This window comes from Colobus angolensis, unplaced genomic scaffold, assembly GCF_000951035.1.
Source record: "Colobus angolensis palliatus isolate OR3802 unplaced genomic scaffold, Cang.pa_1.0 Scaffold947, whole genome shotgun sequence".
Classification (NCBI taxonomy): Eukaryota; Metazoa; Chordata; class Mammalia; order Primates; family Cercopithecidae; genus Colobus; species Colobus angolensis.
The window spans coordinates 122,182-146,413 of record NW_012123454.1 but is presented as its reverse complement, the minus strand read 5'-3'; the positions used below and the strand labels follow the sequence as shown (position 1 = coordinate 146,413).

Genomic DNA, 24,232 nt, shown 5'->3' with positions numbered 1-24,232 from the left:
GTGCCTGCCATGCAAACCCTGGTTCTCTCCTGTCAGTAAATGTAGCTTTGGTACAGCCCACCCAGCCTGAAGAAGAACTGTAAGCACATTCCACTTCTGAGATGAACCCTAGTCCCTGCTCTCCACCCTCACCCTCCGCCATTCACCTCTCACTCCAGGGAAACAGCCGCACTGAGGAGCCAAGCAATAATTGAGGGCACTGGGACAGATGTGGCCTGATTAGCATCACAGAAAGTGTATCTTGAATTCCAGCCCCATTTCCTGGAGTCCTCTGAGGCTCTCACATGTGTCTGTGGGCACAGTCTGGGGCTGCCATGTGACATGTGCCACTTGCCCTCAATCTCCAGATCTACCCAGGCTTCTGAGTCCCACTCTCCTCATCAGGATGAAAATGCTATGCTATGCCAGCATTTCCGGTTGACTCTGCCAACTCTGAAAAGCCCTGTGGACTGCAGTGCAACTTCTCTTGGGTTTTGCTTGACCTCTTATTGTGGCTCATACCCACTAGGGTCAGGAACATGCATCCCAGGAGGCCAGGCCAGAGGCCCATCTGACTACTCAGCCCTGATTCCGTGCCGGGCCATAGTCCTTGGGACAGGCTCGTATCCTTTGACTCTCTATTGCCCAAGAGTGACTCCTTCTTCCAGGTGGAACATAAAATTCAATCTAGTCTCCTTTCGACTCTAAACACCCAGACTTGCCTGAACCTTGGGATGGATCCAGTTTTAGGGACTTATAAGTGTTTAAAGAGTGGAGGAGTCAGGCCGGGCACGGTGGCTCAAGCCTGTAATCCCAGCACTTTGGGAGGCCGAGACGGGCAGATCACGAGGTCAGGAGAGCGAGACCATCCTGGCTAACACGGTGAAACCCCGTCTCTACTTAAAAAAAATACAAAAAACTAGCCGGGTGAGGTGGTGGGCGCCTGTAGTCCCAGCTACTCGGGAGGCTGAGGCAGGAGAATGTGAACCCAGGAGGCAGAGCTTGCAGTGAGCTGAGATCTGGCCACTGCACTCCAGCCTGGGCGACAGAGCCAGACTCCATCTCAAACAAAAAAAAGAGTGGAGGAGTAACTGTTGAATATAGCAATCAGGGTAGCACTACACTGGCCACCAGGCCAGAATCACGGACATTAACCCTAGGAATCTTTTTCCTTCTTCTCTAGCCATCTTCCAGGCCTGCCACTGAGTCTCCCTGAAAGCTCTCATGTCCACCCCTTCCATCCAGTTCCACTGCCTTTGCTGTAGTTCACCTTCCTTTCTCTTGCCTGCACAACTGACTCAGTCCCTAAAAATAACATCCAAATCCATGGTATTCAACTTCTTTCATGATCTGCCCTTCCTTGCCCCTCCACTCTCAGCTCTTATGGTACCCGTTCAAGTTAAAAACACCAGGCTATTGTGTGCTTCCCTGATGTGGTTCTTGTTATAATCTCTGTCTATAATATAGCTCTTGTCTCTACCTACTAATTAGTTCTCCTCTATTGGCACATCCTCTGTGAAGGCATTTCTCTGCCCGATGCAACCCAACAACCCTCCATCTTTCCTCACAGACATAACCACTCCCTCTTCTTACGTGCCCCTCTGTGATGTTATCTAGTACTTTTTCATAACATCTATAATTATGCTTTGATATACTTGGCTCACACATCTATCTCCACTAAGAATCAGGTCTTGTTTTCTCTCCAAAGCTGGTCTATAGTGCCAAGCCACATGATAAGTGCTTAAAAACATTTACTGAATAAATGTTTATAGAAATTTGGCAGTGTTCCTGTAAAGCCTGACTACTTTGGCTCTACATTACAGGAATCATTTCATCAGGCCCAATAACCATACCACCCCTGAGGTCAACACTCAGACCTACTGGAACTCCCTTGGAGAGAATAGCGACAGATATAAAGCAACCAACAGTTCCTGCCTCTGGAGAAGAACTGGGTTCGTATGGCAATCCATTCTCACTGGATACTTAGCTGTGAGGTGCAAAAGATTTTAAATGGTGGTGGGGATGGGGGAGTCTCAGTTTGAGGTCTTCTGTTTTACTCCATTTTATTAATATGGTTGTTCTTAATTTTAAAATTATGCTTATTTTCAACACTTCCTTATAGAGTATTGTCCTTCCCTTAGCAGACCTAGAAGAAACTGCCTAACTTTGGTTCATAAAAAGATCTAGACTACCTAATGCTACCACTAAATCACATTATTACTAACACCACATACCTTAAGTTATTAGTGCATGTTAACCACTTGGTTATAATTTGTAATTCATTACTCACACTAAAGAACACCTTGCAGCAGGACACAGCTAAAGGCCTTATATTGTAGATGAATATGTGTAATTTTAAAAAATCAAAATTGCAAGCAGTTTACAAGGAGAAATATTGAGTATCTTTAGTCTGCAACGTTTTCATTGTATTGTGAAGCTTTTTTATCTTTTGCCAAAATTGTTCATTATTTTCCATTCTCAGAAAATATAACTGACTTTAGCTCAAGCCCAACAAGAGAAACTGATCCCCTTGGGAAGCCAAGATTCAAAGGTATGTGTGATTGGCTGTGAATCTCACATTTGAAAAGGCTATTTTTGGTAGGTGTATCAGCCAGTTATTGCTGTGTAACAAACCCCAAATCTTAGTAGCTTACTATAATAATAAGGATTTATTTTTCATGTGTCTGCAAGTCAACTGGTGTCAGTTGATCTAGGATGTGTTTAGCTTAGTGGCTCTGCTTCTAGCAGCAGGTACAACTGGGCCTCTTGTGAGTTGGACTCAGGTTCACCCCACATGTGTTTACTCTGATTCCCAGGATGAACAACCAACAATGACCCAGGGAAAGCCACTTTCATAACAAGGCAAAATCAAGACGGGGAGTGTCCAAATGCAAAACCACATTTAAAGCTCCTTTTTGTGTCATATCTACCAATATCCATTAGCCAAAAAATGTCACACAGCCAAGTTCAAATCAAGGATTGGGAAGAATACTTCTCCTATGGACATAAAGAATAGTTTTGAACAACAGTCTACCACAGTAGGAGAGATATGATATAAAGCCCAGTATTTGCATTTATAATTTTTTTCTGAAATGTAACATTTGATGAATTTTAACATATGCATATACCCATGAGATCATCATCACAATCAAGATAATAACACATATATGATGTCCAAAAGTTTCATCATGTATCTTTGCAATCCCTTTCTCTTCATTCTCCCACTCAACCCCCCAGTGCCTACACGACAACAGGCCTGCCATACTGTAGTATGTACTTTATGAAATTTTATATAAATGAAAACATACCGTATGAACTCTTTTTATTGTCAAGTTTCTTTTATCAGCATAAATATTTGGAGAGTCATCTATGTTGCTGCATGTATATCAGTAGTCCATTCCTTTTTATTGCTGACTAGCATTCTATTATTTGGATATTCAGTAATTTGTTTCTTTAGTAAATGTGTTCGTGGCATTGCAATTTTTTTTTACTGATAAAGCTATTATGTCCATTCATGTACATGTCTTTGTATAGACATATGCTTTCATTCCTTTGGACAAATACCTAGGAGGGGGTGGCTACATGGCATATAAGTGTGTGTATAACATTTTAAGAGACTGTTTTCCAAAGTAGTTGTACTGTTTTACCTTTCTGTCAGCAGAGGTGAGAGTTTTAGTTCCTCCAAATCCTCACCAACATTTGGTATGGTCAGTCTTTTTTTATTTTAGCCATTTTAGTAGGTGTGTAATGGTATCTGATTATGGTTTTAATTTGCAACCACCTAATAATAACACTGAACATCTTATGTGCTTATTTGCCATCTATATATCTTTTTTGCTATTTCCAATTTTTTTGCTGAATTTAAAAAATGGAGTTGCTTGTTTAATGTAGAATTTTGAGAATCTATATTTTCTGGATACAAGACCTTTATTAGATACATACTTTGAAAATATTTTTTCCCATTGTGTGTCTTCTAATTTTAATGAAACTCAGTGTATCAATTTTTAATAGAATTCACTTTCTTTAATAGGTATAGAGCTATTCAGAATAGTTTTGGTTTTTTTGTTTGTTTTTTTGAGATGGAATCTCGCTGTGTCGCCCAGGCTGAAGTGCAGTGGTGTGATCTTGACTCACTGCAACCTCCACTTCCTGGGTTCAAGTGATTCTCCTGCCTCAGCCTCGCCAAGCAGCTGAGACTACAGGTGCCCACCACCATGCCCATAATTTTTGTATTTGTAGTAGAGATGGGGTTTCACCATGTTTCCAGGCTGATCTCAAACTCCTGACTGCCAGTGATCCACCCGCCTCGGCCTCTCAAAGTGCTGGGATTATAGGCATGAGCCACCATGCCCAGCCTGCATTTTATTTTGGGTGTGTGTAGCCTTACATTTAATATGGCTATTGATATTGGTACATTTAAATCTTCATCTTGCTATTTGCTTTCTATTTTTCCCATCTATTCTTTGTTCCCTTTTTTCCTCTTTGTCAGTCTTCTTTTAGGTTGAGTATGTTACGATTTCATTTAATCTTTTTTGTTATCTTATTAGCTGTAACTTTGTTTTATTATTTTAATGGTTGCTTTGGGGTTTATAGCATGTATCTTTAACTTATCACAATCTGCCATCCAGTGATAATATACAATCTCACATATAAGAACCTCACACTAGCATAGCTTTGCTCCCCTCTTGGCCTTTGGACTATTATTGTCATACCTTTTACTTTCACATGTTATACACATTACAGTAAGGAGTTTTTATTTGTGTTTAAACAGTAAACTTTTTTAGAAAGAATAATAAGAAAAACATTGTGTGTGTTATCTGTGTGCTTACTGTCACTGCACTTTTCATCCCTTTGTGTGGCTCCACATTTCTGTTGGCATTGTTTCCTTCCTATCTGAAAGACTTCCTTTAATATTTCTCTTAGTGTGGGTCTTCTGGTAAATAAATCCTTACAGATTTTGTATGTTGAGAAAAAGTGTTTTGCTTTTAAGGTATTTTCACTACTTATTAGATTCTAAATGATGCCTTTTATTTCAATAATTGAAGATGCAGCTCCAATGCCTCTCACTTGCATTCTTCCTAGTAGGAAATCTGCCAAAACCCTTATCTTTGTTGTTCTGTATATAACGTGTCTTTTTTTGTCTGCCTCCTTTAAGGATTTTCTCTTTATCACTTGTTTTGAGAAACTTGATGATGACCAGCATAGAGTTTTCTACATTTTTGTTGTTCCTAGGTATCTTTGAGCTTTTTGGCTCTATGGATTTAGAAGTTTTATCACATTTGGAAGATTTAGGACCATTATTTCTTAAAATATTTTTTTCTGCCACCCACTTCTTTACCTTTACTACTCCAATTACATGTATATGAGACCACCAGAAATGGTCCCCACAGCTCAGTGATGTTCGTTGTTTTTAATTTTTATCTTCTCTCCCTCTTTTTGGATAGTTTTTATTGCTACGTCTTTGAGTTCACTAATCATTTACTCTGCATTATCTTATAGGTATTAATTCTATCCAATGCATCTTTTATCTTGTAGCTTTCATCTCTAGAAATTTGATTTGGGTCCTTTTTAATATCATACATGTCTTTATTAACTTTTTGAACATATGGATTATAGTAATAACTATAATTCTTATCTGATTATTCTAACATCTATGTGAGATCTGCATTGGTTTCAATTGATTGATTTTTCTCTCATTATAGGTAATATTTCCCTATGAATTTTACCTGTTAGGTGCTGGATTTTTTTTTTTTTTTTTTATTCCTAGAATATTCTTGAGTTTTGTTCTGGGATACAGTAAAATACTTGAAGCTCCTTGATTCTTTTGAGTCTGGTTTTTAAAATTTATTGGGTGGGACCAGAACTGTGTTTAGTATGGAGCTAATTATTTCCCACTACTGAGGTAAGACCCAGTGCCCCATAAATTATGAACTCTAAACTATGCTTAGGGGATCAAATTACTTTTGGATATTAGCATAAGCTAAACCTATTCAGTAAGTAGATCAACACCACCCTATATCATTTGTCTCAGAGGAAAGATTTTGAATTTTCCTAGTTTGAACCATCCACATCATGGCTTTCAACCATCTGCTTATAATATGAGACCAAATGTCCTCAAATTGTATTTATGAGCTCACTTCCATCTTCTTCATGAGTTACAAAATGTTAAATGTCAAGGGTCCTCTCTCTCACAGGTCCTCATGTGCGATACCTCCAAAAGCCTGACAACAGTCCCTGCTCCATTACTGACTCCGTCAAACGGTTCCCCAAAGAGGATGCCACAGAGGGGAATGCCACCAGCCCACCGCAGAACCCACCCACCAACCTCACTGTGGTCACCGTGGAAGGGTGCCCCTCATTTGTCATCTTGGACTGGGAAAAGCCACTAAATGACACTGTCACTGGTAAGATCATGGCATGAGGACTGTTATGGTGGGAAGCTTTGGTAATAAGATACCCTGGGAGTGGGGAACCCTGGGTCGGCATTGGCATGTGACGTGTATCTGGGGAGGAGCCAAAGCTAGCAGTTTTGCTGCCTTTAAGGTACATTATTGTCAAGAGTGTCATAGGATGAGTAAGGATCATCTTTGTCCTTGTTATGGGCTCCCTGTTCATTTAGATCTCTTCAGGCGCATTCATTCCATCTCCTCTCAGAACTCTTGTTCACACCAGGATGAAGAAGCTACTCCTTCATTACCAAGAAAATTATATTGCTGATTAATTTAAAACTGATTTTCCTTTCACCAACCCAATTTCTAATTGACCTAGAACTTTCTTTTTTTTTTTTTTTGAGACGGAGTCTCGCTCTGTCGCCCAGGCTGGAGTGCAGTGGCCGGATCTCAGCTCACTGCAAGCTCCGCCTCCTGGGTTTACGCCATTCTCCTGGCCTGACCTAGAACTTTCTAGCAGACTAAAGGTTACTTCAACTGTCTTAGCATAAATAAAAACAAAAACTCTGTTCCTGATCAATTTTCTGCTCATCTTAAGAAATTTTGATTCTGTTACCACCCACCAATTCCTCTAAAAATGATTATGAAAACTAAGAAACCCCGAGACACTCTTTGAATTTGTTATACAGCAACTTGATTCTCCATAACGAAGAGGAGAGTCAAACAAGGAGGAGGAAAAAAGACTAGCAAGCTAAATCAGCTAGAGGATATAGGAAATAGCATAGTAGGTGAATATCTGCCACCCAAGTTCCTGCCATGTACCTGGTGCAGGCAGGCAGGGAATAGGGGGGTCAACGAAGAGGCCATCAGGAAGACAGAGGAGCAGTGCACAGGACCAGGCAGAGCATGCAGGGACTCAGGATCTGCCAAAAACACTTCCTACTGTACATGGAAAACAGCAGCTATGTCTCCTCAGACAGAACAATTGGATCTGGGCAACTTCCAGTGTAAGCAGCTTATTTTTTCTTTAACTAGCTTTCTTTACCATGTTTTGTGAGTTTCCCTTTCTCATGCAAAGCTACCCTTTGTTTTGAGAAAGAACCCACTACTACCCATGGTTCCTAGAGATTTGCCTAGTCCTGCTTCTTTCCTTGGGACTGCACTAATAGGTACTACGATATCTAAAAATCAATTAATCTGTCAGTATTGATTATCTACATCCATTAAAATGTATAAAACTCTTCATATACTGTGCTAGTAAGGGGTTCCTGTGATCATCTGAGGCTTAGTTCTCATGAAACTAAATGATCTATAAAATTTCATTTGCCTTAAGGATACGGAACATTGAGGTAGAACTGGTTAATCTAATACATTTAATTATCGAATACATATCAACTTGGATATATTCATAATATATGATTTAACTTTTTAAAGCTGAAGAATTGTCCTTTTTTTGTATAAATGTTTAATCTCAAAAATCATGGATACAGTATACTTTATCCATCTAACCAAACTGCTTTTGTAATGCTGTTACTAAATGTTAATGAGTAGCTTCAGATCTGTCACATGATACAGAGGATTTATAACAATTTTCGTGGACAGGGACCACATCTCTTTAGCTGCAGAATTTCCTAAATAGAATTAAGTTCGTATTTAACCATAGTTCACCTAGTCCATATTTAAACATTAGAGCATTTGCCCTAAAATCCTGTTGGTTTTTCATTCCATTTTGTTTTAGTGTTCCCTTAAACACCACTTGATTTCAAACACAATTGTTTACAAACCAGCAGCTCAGATAATATAGAGATTAATCATTATATCACTTGAATTGACTTTACAAAAAGGTACTGAGATATAATAGAGTGAACTATATTCTTCTGCCTGAGTTGGCTTCTTTCTTTGAGTTGATGGGGACACATATTCACCTCCAGTGAAGACATCCAGGTTCAGTTGCTTCTACATGTCCCATCTATACCGAAGTAGAAAAAGGTACACCCAAAAAATTGGCCATAGTCTGGATCCTCGGGCCACTTCAAGTTGTTAGTTATAAGCCTCATAATCTGATAGTCCAAGAGCATACTGACATAGATTTAAATACCAGACCAGCTTTATTTTAGATATGCAACTTGTGTATAAAATTAGACTGTTTGAGCCTAGTTTCCTTAGGTGTAATAATAATCATCCTCATTGTTATCAATTTATCCTGAGGAGAAAATTAAATAAGATATTTGAATATGCAGCATAAACTAGAAATTGTTAATGTTTATCGGTAGGAGCAATGTTTGTAATGTTGGTAGATTTATGAAAAGGCATTAGCATTTGAAAGGATTAAAAATGGGAAATATATATTTACAAAGCGCAAGACAAATGTATATTCAAAAGCTAGAATTGTGAAATTCTAAATTTCTTTTTAATTAGGAAGGAAGCTTCTAGATCCATTTTGAGAATTCTGATCTTCCATTAAAAAAAAATTAAATCAGCTGTTAAAACTTGAGCCAAATGGAAATCAGAGAAGACATGCAATAGATGTTTCAACCACTAACAGGCGGGGTTAATATTAAGAAGAATGTCATACAGTTGATGAGGAATGTTCCAAGCCAAAGATGCTTTTTGAAGGTGGTTGCTTTGGTGCATAAGCAACTGGAGTGTCATATAAATTGTTCTTTTGGTGATTTAGCAGCACGTGAACCTTTCCTATTGGAATCTTAATCCCGTTCTAGTCATTTTCAAACCACAACTCAAGGATGATAAATAATAATAAAAGCAGCATAATAATAGGTACCACCTGTTGAACAAAATCCATGAAAAATACTATCAGGCACTTTCCACCTGTACCTAATTTAATCCCCGCAAGCAGTATTATGAAGAGATATTAACATTGTATGGATGGGAAGACTGAGATCAAGTTCAAGACAAGTGGCTTAATTTGTCTCTTTCCATTAAGCTGTTTGGTTTCTTTTTTTTCTTTTTTTTAATCAAATTTACTTGCATTTTAAGTCCTTCCATCTTTTTCTAACAAATATCCCTTCACAGCTGAGGAAAAAAATATAAAATGGACAGATTTTAATTCAGAATTCTCTCCCTTCCCCTCTCCCTTTTCAGTCTGTTAGGAGAGCCAGCTGAGAGTGAGTTTTGGATCAAAAAGAAGTCTCAGTGACAGTACTAGATAACAGTCATCAGTACTTTAATAGCTGCACCGATATTATCCAGAAACCATGGCCACTGTCTTCTAGTTTCATTTTTAATTTTTGGAAGAACAGTCATACAAAATTGTTCAGAAAAAATCCTCCTCCTCTTGGGGTTTTTTAAATATGCGATTAAAAATCTTCCTGAGGCTGGGCCTAGTGGCTCACGCTTGTAATTCCAACAGTTTGTGAAGCTGAGGTGGGTGGATCACTTGAGCTCATGAGTTCAAGACCAGCCTGGGCAACACGGCAAAATCCTGTCTCTACAAAAAATTAGCTGGGTGTAGTGGTGCGCTACTCAGGAGGCTGAGGTGGGAGGATAGCATGACCCCAGGAGGTGGAGGTTGCAGTGAGCAAAGACCCTGTCTCAAAAGAAAAAAGAAAAAAAAAAAGAAATCCTCCCCAAATATGAATTGGTGATTTGGGGTCTATCTGGGTTGTTCTAGTTTTTTATTTTATTTCCAATATTCATCTCACACCATTGGACTCAGTGCTAATAGCAGAAATCCCTAATATAAATTGCCAGACTTTGGCAGCCTTTTCACCTTATCTGATGCCTGGTACTTGTTTATTTCTTCATATTAATGGAGCTGATTTTGAGTGGGGTTTATTGTTTGGGTTTTTGGATCTTTTTGTAGTTCTCTGCATCAACTCATCACATGCATTAAGCTAAGTCCCAAATGAGAGCAGGGAAGTCCAATGAACAAATGTGTAAATGGCATTCTCTTGTTCTAAATTTCTTTCCCTTTTGATGAGCCCTGCAAGTTCATAGAAATGTGCCTTTAAGTGAAATTTAGGCAGACCTCTATGCAGAATTTAAGGACAGTATTTTGTTTTTCAATGCAAGGAAAATAATCAAGGAAGCATAACTTATGTAGGCATGGGGTACAAAACCCCACTACTCCTATAGTTCAAAATAATGAACTGTAGTTCAAAATACTCCTATAGTTCAAAATAATGAAAAGTAGAGTTTATTATTTGATTTGCTATTTGCTGCTGTGATGCTCAACTCAAAGAAGTTTTCTGCAGCAGTACCATGTATCCAGTAGCCTTTCCCCCAACTATATTCTAAAGCCTGTAGAGCAGAGAACATGTCTACTCAGCTACCACTCTTTATACAGTGCTTTCCCCAAATGGGGCTTTGCAGCAGCGGCAGACTATCTGACTCACCTAACAAAATCAAAGGCTATGTTTCCAAAGCAACCACAGGCATGGCATGGGTCTTCACTAGTTACCAGGCCTTCCTTTGCCTCTGGTAAAGGAAATGCAGAAATGGTCAATGAGCAAATCCTAAAATGCTTCTGGAACCTTCATCTGCTGACCATCCCCATATGAAAATTGCCAATGTGTAAGATCAATATGTCTCTAGAACTTCAATCTCAATTGCTCGCTTTATGTGAGTGGCTTTTTTGTGCTATTAGCTTCAGGAGCAATTAAATCAACCAAGAAATAAAGATAAGTATCTGTTGGCTTCTTTGCTTTACAGAATATGAAGTTATATCCAGAGAAAATGGGTCATTCAGTGGGAAGAACAAGTCCATTCAAATTACAAATCAGACCTTTTCCACAGTAGAAAATCTGAAACCAAACACAAGGTAAGCCACCAGTGCTATTGCCGGTAAATTCTGAGAGTGCAAAAGTTATAACCACGACAAAGGAAAGAAATTATATCATCTTCTCTGTCTTGAGGGTGGCTCCAGCTTCCATTTCACTCTTGGGTTTTCTATATATAGCACTAGATGCCTCTAAAGTCATGTTTTGCAAACATTTGAATTACTGGTGGGTTTAAAATTGCTGGCAAGATGGTTTTGTTAGTAATAGTACGACATCTTTAAAAAAAATTCGATACCAAATATTGATATGAAATACTAAGTCTGTGGATCAGTAATAACTGGACTGTGCATGATGTAAACTAGATTGGAAGCACCAAAAAATTAAAATGCTGGAAAGGAGAGGGCAATGAAAGGAAAGTCTTGTGACACAATGTAGGTGAAAATTTTTAAGAGTTAATACTTAAAATAACTACAGACTAGTCTCAGGCACAGCAATTCTTTGCTTTGGGACCTTTTGTCATGGATAAAATGAAATCGAGTTTTACAAGAGTTACATATCTTTAACAGTGTTATCTGATGACTTTTCTAAGTATCTCTGCTTATTACACATTGATACCAGGTTGTTCGTATTGCTGTACAGTTTTGTGATTCTTTTTTCAATCTAAAATATCCAACATTTTATTAGTTCATTTTATTATTGAAAGAAAAATAAGGGTCTTAGACATTTCTAGAAATGTAGTAAGGAAGTTCCAAGTTTTCTTTTTTTCATAATGTTCACATTGTCATCAATCGATTGAATTGAATTGGTTATTGATAGTGACACTCAAAAGAGCCTATTTTGGCTCTGACAGTAGGGAGACTCTTCTCATCTTTTTTGGAGAAAAGGAGGCACCATCTAATTCACTACAGGCAGTCCAGTGTGTATAAACTAGTCCAATACTGCAAAAAGGATACTTCTTTCACAAGCATGGGGTTTTTCTTTAAAGTTCTCTATTTTAAGATATATTTTACAACTGCCGATTTTCTTAAAAGATTTTTAGCCAAAATAAGCATATGTCAGTAAACGCCCATTTGATTTTGGTTCTGTTTCCTTAGCATTTCCTTAGATTGAGAGGAGGAGGAAGCCTGTTTTTACAGGCTTAATATATTTGAAGAAATGAGTGAAAGAAAAGGTCACTTAATTTGAACTTTTTAATAGGTGAATTTGTGCTTATGAAACTTGGCTTTTGCGTTTTCTGCTCTTTATTCCACATAATAAAAAGTGACTTGTAAAGTACAGTACAGTCATTGAAAGGCATCCAGTTTCTCAATGCTCATTGTGGTTTTTTTCTGAATTGGACTGTCCTTAGATCTTCTCACAGTGCACCTATTAGCTCATGACCTGAATGTTGAATACAGTTATTCCAGTATCATTTTAAACCCAACTTGTTTGTAAAAGGTTTGCATTTGCATTTCCATTCAGCAGACATTTCTTAAGGATGGCTACACACACGAATAAACATGGTGGCTGCCCTTGAACTCAAGGCTAGAGGGGAGGCAGTTAATGACCAAGTATTCTATACAAAGTAGCGAGAACTCTGAATGAAGCATGCCCAAGGTGCTAGGGGATCCCAGGGTGGGAGGCGCTACACAACATCGTGGAAATTAGGAAAATCTTCCTGAAGAAAGTGACACCTGGTCTGAGGCTTGAAGGATGAGTGGGAAGGAGCTAGCCAGGTGATTATAGGGAAAGAGAGTATTAGAATAGTATATGTCAGTACACAGAAGGCCAAAATGGCATGCTTGTGTACAGTGAAAAATAGGCTATTTTTACCTCCGTCCACATGAGTAGTGATAAGTGGATGGAGGCAGAGGAAACAGAATGGGAAGCCAGGGTGGGAGAGGATCTTATAAGCCAGATCAGGAGATGGGGAGACCCTGAGGGTTGGTGATTGGGAGGATGACTTATTCCCACTTTTCATTTGTGTTTTCATTCTGGCTTTTAGTTGGAATAATCACTTTTAATATTTGAGCCTGTTTATACTGAGTAACAATTGCTGGAATAAATCTAACAAAAAATAAGTTTTTGTTAATATCTTGGCAAGAGTGCCATTTGGGCATCTGACCTGCCTGGTGAGGTAGGTAAAGTGCCCCAGGGCTAACATGCATTTTATTCTGTAATCACAGGTCATGGGGTTCACATGTAGCTTCTGGTTGTAATTGTTTTAGGACTCATTCTAGGTGTTTCTGGAAATTGCTTCACACTGAAAGAGAGCATGGCCCTCTTTATCCTACCCTCATCGTATGTCCTGTTTATTACTCCTGTCTTTCATCAGTGGGCCTTCTGAGGAGGACCCCAAAAACCTATCCTTACCTCAAGACTAGCAAAACCCAGAGGAGTGCCTGTCTAGTTTTTTTTTTTTTTTTTTTTTTTTGAGACAGTCTTGCTCTTGTTGCCCAGGCTGGAGTGCAATGGTGCAATCTCAGCTCACTACAACCTCTACCTCCCAGGTTCAAGTGATTCTCCTGCCTGAGCCTCCCAAGTAGCTGGGATTATGGGCACCTGCCACCACACCCAGCTAATTTGTTTGTATTTTCAGTAGAGATGGGGTTTCGCCCTGTTGGCCAGGCAGGTCTCGAACTCCTGACCTCAGGTGACTAACCTGCTTCCGCCTTCCAAAGTGCTGGGATTACAGGGGTGAGCCACCATGCCTGACCCCTGTGTAGATTTAGCTTTGGGAAAAAGCAAAGTTAAATCAAATGTAGGGCCTCCTAAATCAGGATCCCATGCCGAATTTTACTACTGGCACTAATCTGAGGCCATTCAGTGTGTCTGTTATATGTGGCTTACTTAATATTACTTTAAGAATTTGGTATGGTTCAATGAAATCCATCAGGATATCAAAATCATTAATTTTCATATAAACGATTTGGCCAGGATTATATTGGTAGTCCCTAACTAATGGATCATGACTTAGGAGTTGTAAATCAGTAGTCTGAAGTAAAGAACAGTTTTCCATTTTGGGAAAAATATAATACATATGGATGTAAAGTGCTTTCATGAACACTGTTTAGTCCTCAGTATGTGAAACTTCATGGTGGTCAAGGAGTTCAATAGATCCTAGCCCCCTGATGAGCCTGTGAATGAATTTCACATCTCTTTTACCAGCTATGTCAGAGATTCATTTGTCTGTTCAATGAGCAAAAATATTTGGGCTGAAATATTAAAACATACTGAAATCTCCATTAGAACAAATAATGAATTATGGAAAAATAAAATGAGGTAAATTATTTCAATTAATTTGAGATTTCTGAAGCCTAAAAGTATCAGGGGAAACAAAAGTAACACCCGTTAAATAATTGGAGAGCATAAAAAAGCATACAAAGTAAGTGCAGGATTGATACCGAAGTTCTGTGATTCAGGAGAGAAGGCTTCATAGAATACTTGAGACTAGAATGTGATAAAGAATAGGATGGAATGGGTAAGCCAACAAGGAAAGGAAAAACAACAACAGTATTTTTCTTTCTAATCAAATCCATACACATTATTTAGGTGACATACAGGTAGTTCTCAAACTTACTATTGATAGCAAGGCTACAGCCAGAATGATAAAATCACTAGTGTCCAAATAGTATGAAAAGCTTTTTTCATACTACCTTAAGTTGTTAAGGCAAGATTTCTTTCCATTGTGTTTCTTCTACCCAACCATGATCCAAGATTAACACTAATAAAAGACACCGTAAAATAAAGAGGAAGTATGTACAGGATGCAGCCACCAGGTGGCTTTTATTAGCTGTAAAAACAAACAAACAAAAACACAACTCTGAACATATTTCAATGCTTGGGGGAAATTTTGAGTCAAAGTGTATGGTAAAATTGAATTTTTGAAATAGATAAACTTTGCATTTTAGCTGTTAAAATTCCCTCATGAGGTTCTGGAATTCCCTATTTGAGTAACTGTAAGATGGATCAAAGCTTCTGAAAGAATTATTACAGCTGTGTTCCAACACTAGGAGATACATGTAAATCATTTATTTTAGTAGCATTTTCCATCACTTGTTCTGACTAAAAAACATGAGATCTGAATTCAGATGATAATTACTGGCTAAACTTTACACACAGACATGGGTGGAGTAGAGCTTCATGTTCCAACACTTAATCCAGGAGAAACAAGGCAGAGATTAGAGGTCTTATAGAGTGCTTTTGTTACAAATTCTGAATGATCACACCCTAATCCTGAAACAGAGTGACAGTGGAGTATTCCCCTACCTTTCCTTTCACAGTGTATACCAACCTTCTCCTGCCTGTTTTTATGAGATAAGCGGGTTTTTATCTAGCCCGCAAAAGCTCAAAAAATTGTCCAAAGGACCATCCAGCAGCTGTTTTGCTAATGGTAGAGTCCAGCTCCACACCTGGCATTAGATGTTCTTGTCAATAGAGAGCCGCATGGCTGTTCTAGGGTGCTAGGTGCAGCTCCAAAGGTGGCACAGGGGGCCTCCCCAGCCTGGCTACCAGCTGCAGTGCACTGTGGTTGCATATGTGCACAGGGAAGGGGGTGTCACTTGCGGGGAGATGTGATTGTTTTAGTCAAATCATGCAAAAGAGATCTGTTAACACAGGCTAATTTCATCTCTTTAGGGGATCCCTCTCTTACCCCTGACTCCTAAAATAAAATGTAGATATTGGTATCCAGCTGACTCAGTACTCATCTGCCCTCCCCAGTACTTACTTTCCATTTATTTCTAACCTAGAAGTCCTCTTCTAACAGAAAACCAAGTACTGTATGTTCTCTTATAAGTGGGAGCCAAATGATGAGAACACATGGACATAAAGAGGGGAACAGCAGACACTGGGGCCCACTGGAGGGTGGGAGAAGGGAGAGGAGCAGAAAAATCAACGAGTGCTAGGCTTTGTATCTGGGTGACAAAATAATCTGTACAACGAACCCCTGTGACACAAGTTTACCTATACAACAAACCTGCACATGTACCCCTGAACCTAAAATAAAAGTTAAAAAAAAAAAAAAAACCCTCTCCTGCCATACAATTACCCAAGAACACCAGTCCTTTATCTATCTCCTTAGGCAATGTTTGCGTCTTGTTAAACTAAAAGAAAAATATTAAGAGCGTCTCCCATCTACAGCAAACCACTTTGCAAAGACCACTATGATTAGCTTTAGTTCTGTGAATAGAGTAGCTGATAAAGTATGTCTTAGTAAGTCTTACACCATTGCTTATTGGGACAGCGAGTGTGGATTCTCATTCTCTAAAGTCTCCTCCAACTGTAAAATGATATAATTCTCTGATATTCAAAGCCAGGCATGGAGTTGGTCAGAGAACTCGAACTGAAAACTAAAACCTAGGTCAATTCCGTAACAAGTAGACTTGTCCCAATAAACATTTTTTTGTCTTTAAATCTCTGCCTGCAGTCTGCAATTTGTTTTCAGATTGTTTTTAGCACACATTTTGATAATCCATTGATGGACCAAGTTCTTCCTAATGAACTGGCTGGGCAAATGGATGGGCACACACAATCACTGCACACTGAAAAAGCCCTTTAATCCTACTCTTCTCTTCCAATGAACTCACCTCTCTCCTCACTTTACTGAAAAATTAAAGAATTCATTGTGTGTGCCAGACTTACATGTGGTCTAACAATTTCCTATGGAAAATCTATGTATAGTAATTAAGATAAATCAAATTCACTTAATCTGCTCAAGTACTTTTATTGACCTCTCTGGCTTGGGAGGATTTTGAAGAACACATCTTCCTCTAAGACTGAAACCTACCAAAGTATCCTATAGCTGGCAGCAATGATAGTTTGGGACTGTTGTTTATGTTGATTTAATAAAATGTTGGCACTGGTTAGCTGGAAGAGATGCAGCAACTTCTCATACACTGTCAATCTGGCTGAATGATGCAGGCATGTGGAATAGCCATTATACTCTTTTCATAGTGTTTCTGTGAAATTCTGGTCTCTGCATATTCTGTATTAACTTTTCAACATCTCTTCTTATGGGCTTTGTAGAAAGGAGTAAAATAAGCTGCCAAAGCGTCAGGCATTTTATTTAGTTTGCGGTAGGTGTGGGCAGCAGCAGACCAATTCCTTCCTTGTTGAAGAAGAAATTGACTTGATTGCTCAGTTTGACAACTTTTCATCGGGCAAAAGGACGGCTACCTAAAAGTACATAACTCCACTAGTCTATAAAGAGAACAATTATTCCCTCTCACATAACCATATAGTTTTTATTTTTCTTTGCTATTGCTTGGCATTTAGGAAGGGAGTGCAAGACAGTGATTAACAGCTGCAGAATTAGAGTGCAGCCCAACTCCAGAGTTTGTGTCCCCCACAGAAGTGGGGGAATACAAAAAAATGCCCCTTATGGCATTAGAGCCAGCTAGTTTATGACCCCATGACTGCTGATTTAGCCTGATTTTGTCTTCTAAGTGCCCCCTTCGGTCTCCCCTCTTGCTCCTTATCTGTTTTCCCAGATCAGCATAACTTTACATGTGGCAGGTATCCAGAAATGCTTCCCATAATCCTTCAGTGTCCTTGGAGTCAAGTTTACCCGAACTGATTAGATTCTCCTTTCCCATGTTGAGCAGCCCTTCCTCTTTTTTTCTTATTCTACTTGTCCATTTATCTCCGTCTGACTGAACCCTCATCTGAATGGGGATGAAATATTTCACGACGACACTAGGGGTAAAAATCGGCTAAACAATTCAAACCAACAACTATAGGGTAGACTTTCTATATAAAAAGCAGTTTGCTTGAGGTTTGTAAGACTTCTGTTATAATGAAAACCAACTTTTTAAATCAGTAAGGAGTATATAAAAAGTTTATCAAATAATGAAAACTTCAGTTCTATTCTAAATTGTAGGCAAAAAATAGAAGGAAAAGGTTATAGAAAGGATCAAAAGGAGTAGGGAATGGCAAGCATCTGCTCCACCCAGATCTGAAGGTTACACTTGAAGATACTACCACCTCTTCCACTACAGAAGAAATCAGTCTAAGGCTACAATCCTGCAGGTTGGAGGTTCTTGTCTCTTAACACTTTTGCTCATGAACCACAGGTCACACTTTTTGAAACCCACTTTTCACTTTTCAATGAACTGACGTATGTTTTTTCTTCTCATGCTGACTTTTACAGCTGCTCTCAAACTGTTGGTGTCAAACAATATCCTCTATTATGCCACTCTTCTGAGATAATGCTTTGTAGTGCTTTCCAGACTCAGTGAAATCTTAATATAACATTTTTTTTCTTAGCCTATGGATCTATGTTGATGGCAGGCAGAAAGGTTTACCTGTTAAATTTTTGATCTTTCCAATAACCCATGGGCTATGCCTTTATTATAATCTTCACAAGCAAAAAGCAAGTATGTGGCCATAGAAGAGTTCTGCCTTGAGACTTCTATGGCAGTGTTTGTCAAATTCCCCAGTAATAGAAACTCTATAAAAAAATTCTCGAGATACAAATATGATACTAGTGAATACTTATAACTACTACGTGTCAGGCACCTTGCTTTTACATGCATTCTCATTTAATCCTCACAGATGCTTTTATACCCCTGTGAAGTTATAATTACTATTATGAATAGTATCCTCACAAATAGCATTATCCTCATTTTTATGTATGAGTAAACTAAAGCTCAGAGAGGTTAAGTTACCTTAAAGTCACACATTAGTGAGCTGTGAATCTTTCTGGTTCCAGAACCCATGTTTTTAATGCCCCCTGGATCGTGCTGCCTCCTGACGGGGATGTGCAGGGAAGATGGTTTTTTGGGATTTACACCTACCCAAGTAGAATCAGGCATGGCATTCTGTGAGGCTTCATTTACCTGGCTTGTCCTAGCTGGGGCCAAAAGGCTTGACTGCCTTTGTCATCTGGACTGCATTCCATTTAGATATTCATTTTGATGTGGTAGGTCTTACAGTTAATTTTCATTTTTACCAGAAATATATGTACACTGTTTTAAAATTAAATTACCACAAAAGCATTTCCTCCCTATTCCTAAATTTGGTTCCCCAGATGCAAGTATGTTTTACCATTTTGTCTATTTCTTCTGTTAATTAAATCCCTATGTCTAGACTGAGCTTTTCACAGGACGGTCAAATACTCCAGTCATGCCTTTGTTCTATTTGTTGTGTGTTTTTAATGGCACCGTCTCTTTTGGAATTCCTACCATCTTTTGCTTCTGTTTTGAATCCCATAATTCCTGCATCACAAGTCTTCTTCCTTGTTTACTCCATTACTTTGTAGCACTTAATAAATGTCTTGAGGAAAAGCTGTAAAAGGCAGTATTTTTGAGTCCTTACATGTTTTAAAATTTGTGTTTTACTTTGATACTAGTCCTTAGCTGGAATATTAGGATATAACGAAGACTTTTGAAGGAATTGTTCTACTGTTTTCTCACTTCCAGTGTTACTGTTAAAAAGTCCAATGGCATTCTGATTCTGGATCCCTTGAACGGGACCGATTATTTTCTTCTGAGTTTTTAGGATTTATCTTTATCACCCCAGCACTCTGAAATTTTGTAACTCATATGTTTTAGTCCTTTGTCTTTTTTTTTGCATTTTGCTAGGCAGAGTAGGTCTTTTCAATCTGGAAACTCTTGTCTTTCAGTACTGGAACATTAATTACACAATTTCCGGGATAATTTTCTATCTCCTTTCCTGTTCTCTCTTCTAGAATTCCTACTAGTTGGGTACTATATTCTCTGGAATAATTCTCCAACTTTCTTTTCTCTCATTTTTTCATGTTTGACTTTTTGTTCCAGTATTTGTAAAATGTCCTCAACTTTATCTTCCAAAACTTCTATTTGAAGTTTCTTACTTCAAATAACTAGTTTCCTGAAACTTTAAATGTTATTTTCTATGTACAATCAGTATGAGACATTTCTCTTAGACCTATGATGTCATTCATCTGTGACAAAATGTGCTTCTTCAGAAGAAATTTTACCACCACAAGTCATTTTTGTTATATACGGTTTAATGAGACCAAAACAAAAATGTGCCTTTCAGTTCCCACGTTAATTAAATTTAGTGCAAAATAATTTCTTTGAAACTTGTCGAATATCACAAAATATTGGCCAAAAGAAAATCCCAAAAAAGTAGCCTGTATTGTGGCATGCTAAAAATGGAGCTTCAGTGTACATAACTGTGAAATAAAAAGACATGGAGACAATTCCAGCAATCAGACTTGGCCAAAGCACAGGGCTTTTGGCAATGGCCTGGAACGAATGTGGAATGCATTGCCCATTTGAATCAAAGTCCAGATGGCTATGATTTCTTTTTTTCCATTTTCAGTTCACTATAGTTCTATGGGCTTTTTTTGTTTTGGTTTTGTTTTTAGGCCTCTTAGCAAAAATTTAATCTCTGGAAAATATTTCAGGTGAAAATACCCCATATGAGTGTGATTTCTGTAGATGACAAAGGTGTTTTTGTATCAACAATCTCTCATTGCAAATAACAATGACAAAGGCATGTGCCACCATGCCCAGCTAATTTTTGTATTTTTTGTAGCGACGGGGTTTCTCCATGTCGGTCAGGCTGTTCTCAAACTCGGGACCTCATGTGATCAGCCTGCCTCGGCCTCCCAAAATGCTGGGATTACAGGCATGCACCACTGCACCTGGTGCCAGTTTTAAAGTTTTGAAAAGCAAAAACAGTAACAGGACAAGTATTTTGAGCCTCATTGCTCTCAGCTGAAAATTAGGATAAGATTTATCTCATTAGAGTTTGCATGTGTTGTATTCCTTTATGTATGTAGAATGACTAATACATCTCATACATAGTAAGCATTCAGAAAATGGCTGCCATTGTTGTAGCACTAGAATCTGTTGTCTTAGACTAGATACTAGCAGTTAATGCAATACCTCAGTGATCGAGAAACTCAAATTTTTTTTCCTGCTCACTTAGTACCATCCGTACCAAACTGACAGCTGTCATCCTTCTTTCACTTACAAAATATCTTTTGTGCATTCTGCATTCTTATTTAATTATAAACTTCTCAAAGATGGAAATTATTTATCCCCCAAAAGCCTTAAGCAAATCTGAGACTCTCAAAATATTATCAGCTGACTCAGGTTGACTTTTGAATTCAATGTTCTTTCACTGCTAAGTCCACTTGCTGCTGAAAGGAAATCTTAATTTCAGGCAAATGGCAAATCGATTTATTGTTTACATTTCTTTAAAGGATTTGCTTTGCTTACATATTTTATGAATAAAAATTGCTAAATACTGCACAATAATTTGATGAATAATTCTTAAGGATACAATCAAAGTGACTTATAATTCCAAGGGACCTAGGGTTGTTTGGGGTTTTGTTTAACAAAAGGTTAAGGGACCGGCCGATTATGAATTTGGAGTATGGAGGGAGAGAAATGTCTGCATTTGTGTTCCTGCTCTTCATAAGGCAACATTACCATGCCTCTTTTCTGGAGACATCATAGCATCCTGTGATCCACAGAAGACCCAAGTTCCAGGCAATACAACTAGGAGTCCTTGCAAAGAAACACTTATGTGTATCTATTCCCATAGTTTAGTCCACAGTTAAATATACTAATTATAGCTTAGTCTAGTAGTTCTCAAGCATCACTGGGCACATGACTCACCTAGGGAAGTTATAACTTCTTACCTGAATCTCCTAAAAAATTGCTTCAATACCTAGAGTATGACAAGAAATTTGCAGTTTAACACACTTTCACCACTGCCACCCTATGATGTGATTCTGACGTAAGTAGTCCAGACCCCACAGTGAGGAAGATGGCCTAAGTCCAGGATTATACTCAGGGTTGGTATAACTGAAAATAAAATGGAATCTTGCCACTTCTTGGCCCCAGGAAGTAGCTGAGACATCTTAAAGAAACTGGTTCCCTGTTACTGGAATTAGCCTTTGTCTACCATATACCACTTTTTTATATGTCTATTAACCTGCCAAGTCATTTGTACGAATTTGGAGATTCTTAAAGACAACCATCTTTTTTATTAATGCTTACTCAAACCTTAGACAAGCTGTTCAGGTAGTAAAACTAAGAGATCATTTTTCTTTCCTCAACCTACTTCTGGAACATGTTACCATTCACTGTCATAATATCAAAATAGAATCAGGAGAGATGTCAGTATAATAGGGGAATGTTGCCTCCTAGCCCTCAAGAATGTATTACAAGTGTTTTTTTATTTTCTCAACAGTTATGAATTCCAGGTGAAACCCAAAAACCCGCTTGGTGAAGGCCCGGTCAGCAACACAGTGGCATTCAGTACTGAATCAGGTAATTACATCAACAGTAATTCCCAAAAACAATGTAAAAGGGCCACAGTGGAGCAATGTTTTGCATAGGAAGCTTGTTTGAAACCCAGCTAAACACTACATAATACTGTTTCTTGAATTTCTAAAAACCCATTTGTGGGAAAAAGCAAATTGATGAAGGCTTAGAGAAACACCATTTATATTTTTCCTCACTTAAAGACACATCAGTTTAATTTAAAAAGCATAATCTATACCCTTCCTAAAAGCTAGTGAATGAATCCTCCTCTGTATGCCTAGAGTCAAAATACCCGTGAGTGCATCCACAAAGGGAACACATGATACTTTAATAACAGCTGTGAAATTTTCCAATTAGACCTTACAAGTTCCAATTCCTTAATGAGATACATCTGCACAAACAGCATTAATATTTGCATAATTTTTATACCAACTGTAGTTCATGGTATCTTGGTGATTTTTACCATAAAGTTTTTGTATCAAACTAAAAGCAGCAGCTTTTGAAATTCAAGTGAAGGCTGGAACAGCGACAACTGTTCCTAACTACTCAAATTACATATAACAGATACAGCTGAATACCTACCAGGCAGGAGATTATTCAATCAAGAACAATTTCCAAAACAAAGCAAACTTTAGCAAAAGAGTACCACTTTGCAAATAAGACTTTGTAACTGTAAGCACACATCATCTTCGCCATGCCACTGGAATGTTGGGGTTTTATCTAGTAAGGTCTGACTTTTGTATTTATTTCTCCTCAGCGGACCCAAGAGTGAGTGAGCCAGTTTCTGGTAAGTACCTGTCTCAATGAGACACAACTACATGCTTTTCTAAACTTATTCAACTGACCAGGCATGGCAGAATCTGAATCATGATTTCGCGTTTTTCCACTTAGTCTTCTTATAATACCAAACGGGTGTGAACGTTTACCTACACATTGTACAACACTGAGGACCCATGATGTTCTGGGAACAAGGTGGACATTTTGAAATTTGCTTTCACTCATGCACCAGGCTTATTATTATTTAATAAAATAGCCAGTGTAATCCCAGCACTCTGAGAAGCTGAGGTGGGAGAACTGCTTGAGCCCAGGAGTTGGAGACCAGCCTGGCAATATAATGAGACTCCCTCTCTACAAAAAATTTACAAATAAAAACTTAGCTAGGCATGATGATGCACACCTGTGGTCCTAGCTACTTGGGAGGCTGAGGTGGGATGTTCGCTTGAGCCCAGGGGGTTAATGCTACAGTGAGCCATGATCCAGCTTGGGCAACAGAGTGAGATCCTGTCTCAAAAAAAAGAGAAAAGAAAATGTAACACCCTCATTTCCACTTTTAATAACAAGTCATATTAAAGCAGTTGTCTAAATTTTATAACATGCTACAAAAAAGAAACCTAAATTTCTCCTAAATGACACTGCCTTATATCTAGCTCTGCAGAGGCTATTCAACACCTAAATACCTTAACATACTGCTCTCAAATTTATCTATTGACAGAAACTTATTCTGGGGTTTACTTGTTTAAATCCTTCTAATATTTTTGGCTCCAATATTTAGCATGGGGGGGAAAAAAAAGCATCAGCAAGTTGACAAATTCTGCAAACTGATTTCTTAAAGTATCTGACCCAAGAGTCAGATACTAAACTCAAACTGTTTTCCTTATGTAGCAGGAAGAGATGCCATCTGGACTGAAAGACCCTTTGATTCAGACTCTTACTCAGAGTGTAAGGGCAAACAGTATGTCAAAAGGACATGGTATAAAAAATTTGTAGGAGTGCAGCTGTGCAACTCTCTCAGATACAAGATTTACTTGAGTGACTCCCTCACAGGTAAGCAGCAGGGCTACCAGCTGTTTTCAGCCCTTAACTTATGGGAATGTTTTGCAGC

The 24,232-nt window shown here is 38.4% G+C and overlaps 1 protein-coding gene across 1 annotated transcript in view; it reads left to right on the top strand.

Moving 5' to 3' along the window:
- Positions 1-24,232, top strand: part of LOC105504673 (target of Nesh-SH3-like) — a 119,856-nt gene that overhangs the window by 92,207 nt on the left and 3,417 nt on the right. Inside the window, exons 49-55 of the mRNA XM_011932176.1 lie at positions 1,803-1,931; positions 2,462-2,530; positions 6,174-6,383; positions 11,040-11,148; positions 22,277-22,356; positions 23,108-23,137; positions 24,013-24,174. Coding sequence (XP_011787566.1) covers positions 1,803-1,931; positions 2,462-2,530; positions 6,174-6,383; positions 11,040-11,148; positions 22,277-22,356; positions 23,108-23,137; positions 24,013-24,174 — 789 coding nt within the window. The remainder of the gene's footprint in view (positions 1-1,802; positions 1,932-2,461; positions 2,531-6,173; positions 6,384-11,039; positions 11,149-22,276; positions 22,357-23,107; positions 23,138-24,012; positions 24,175-24,232) is intronic.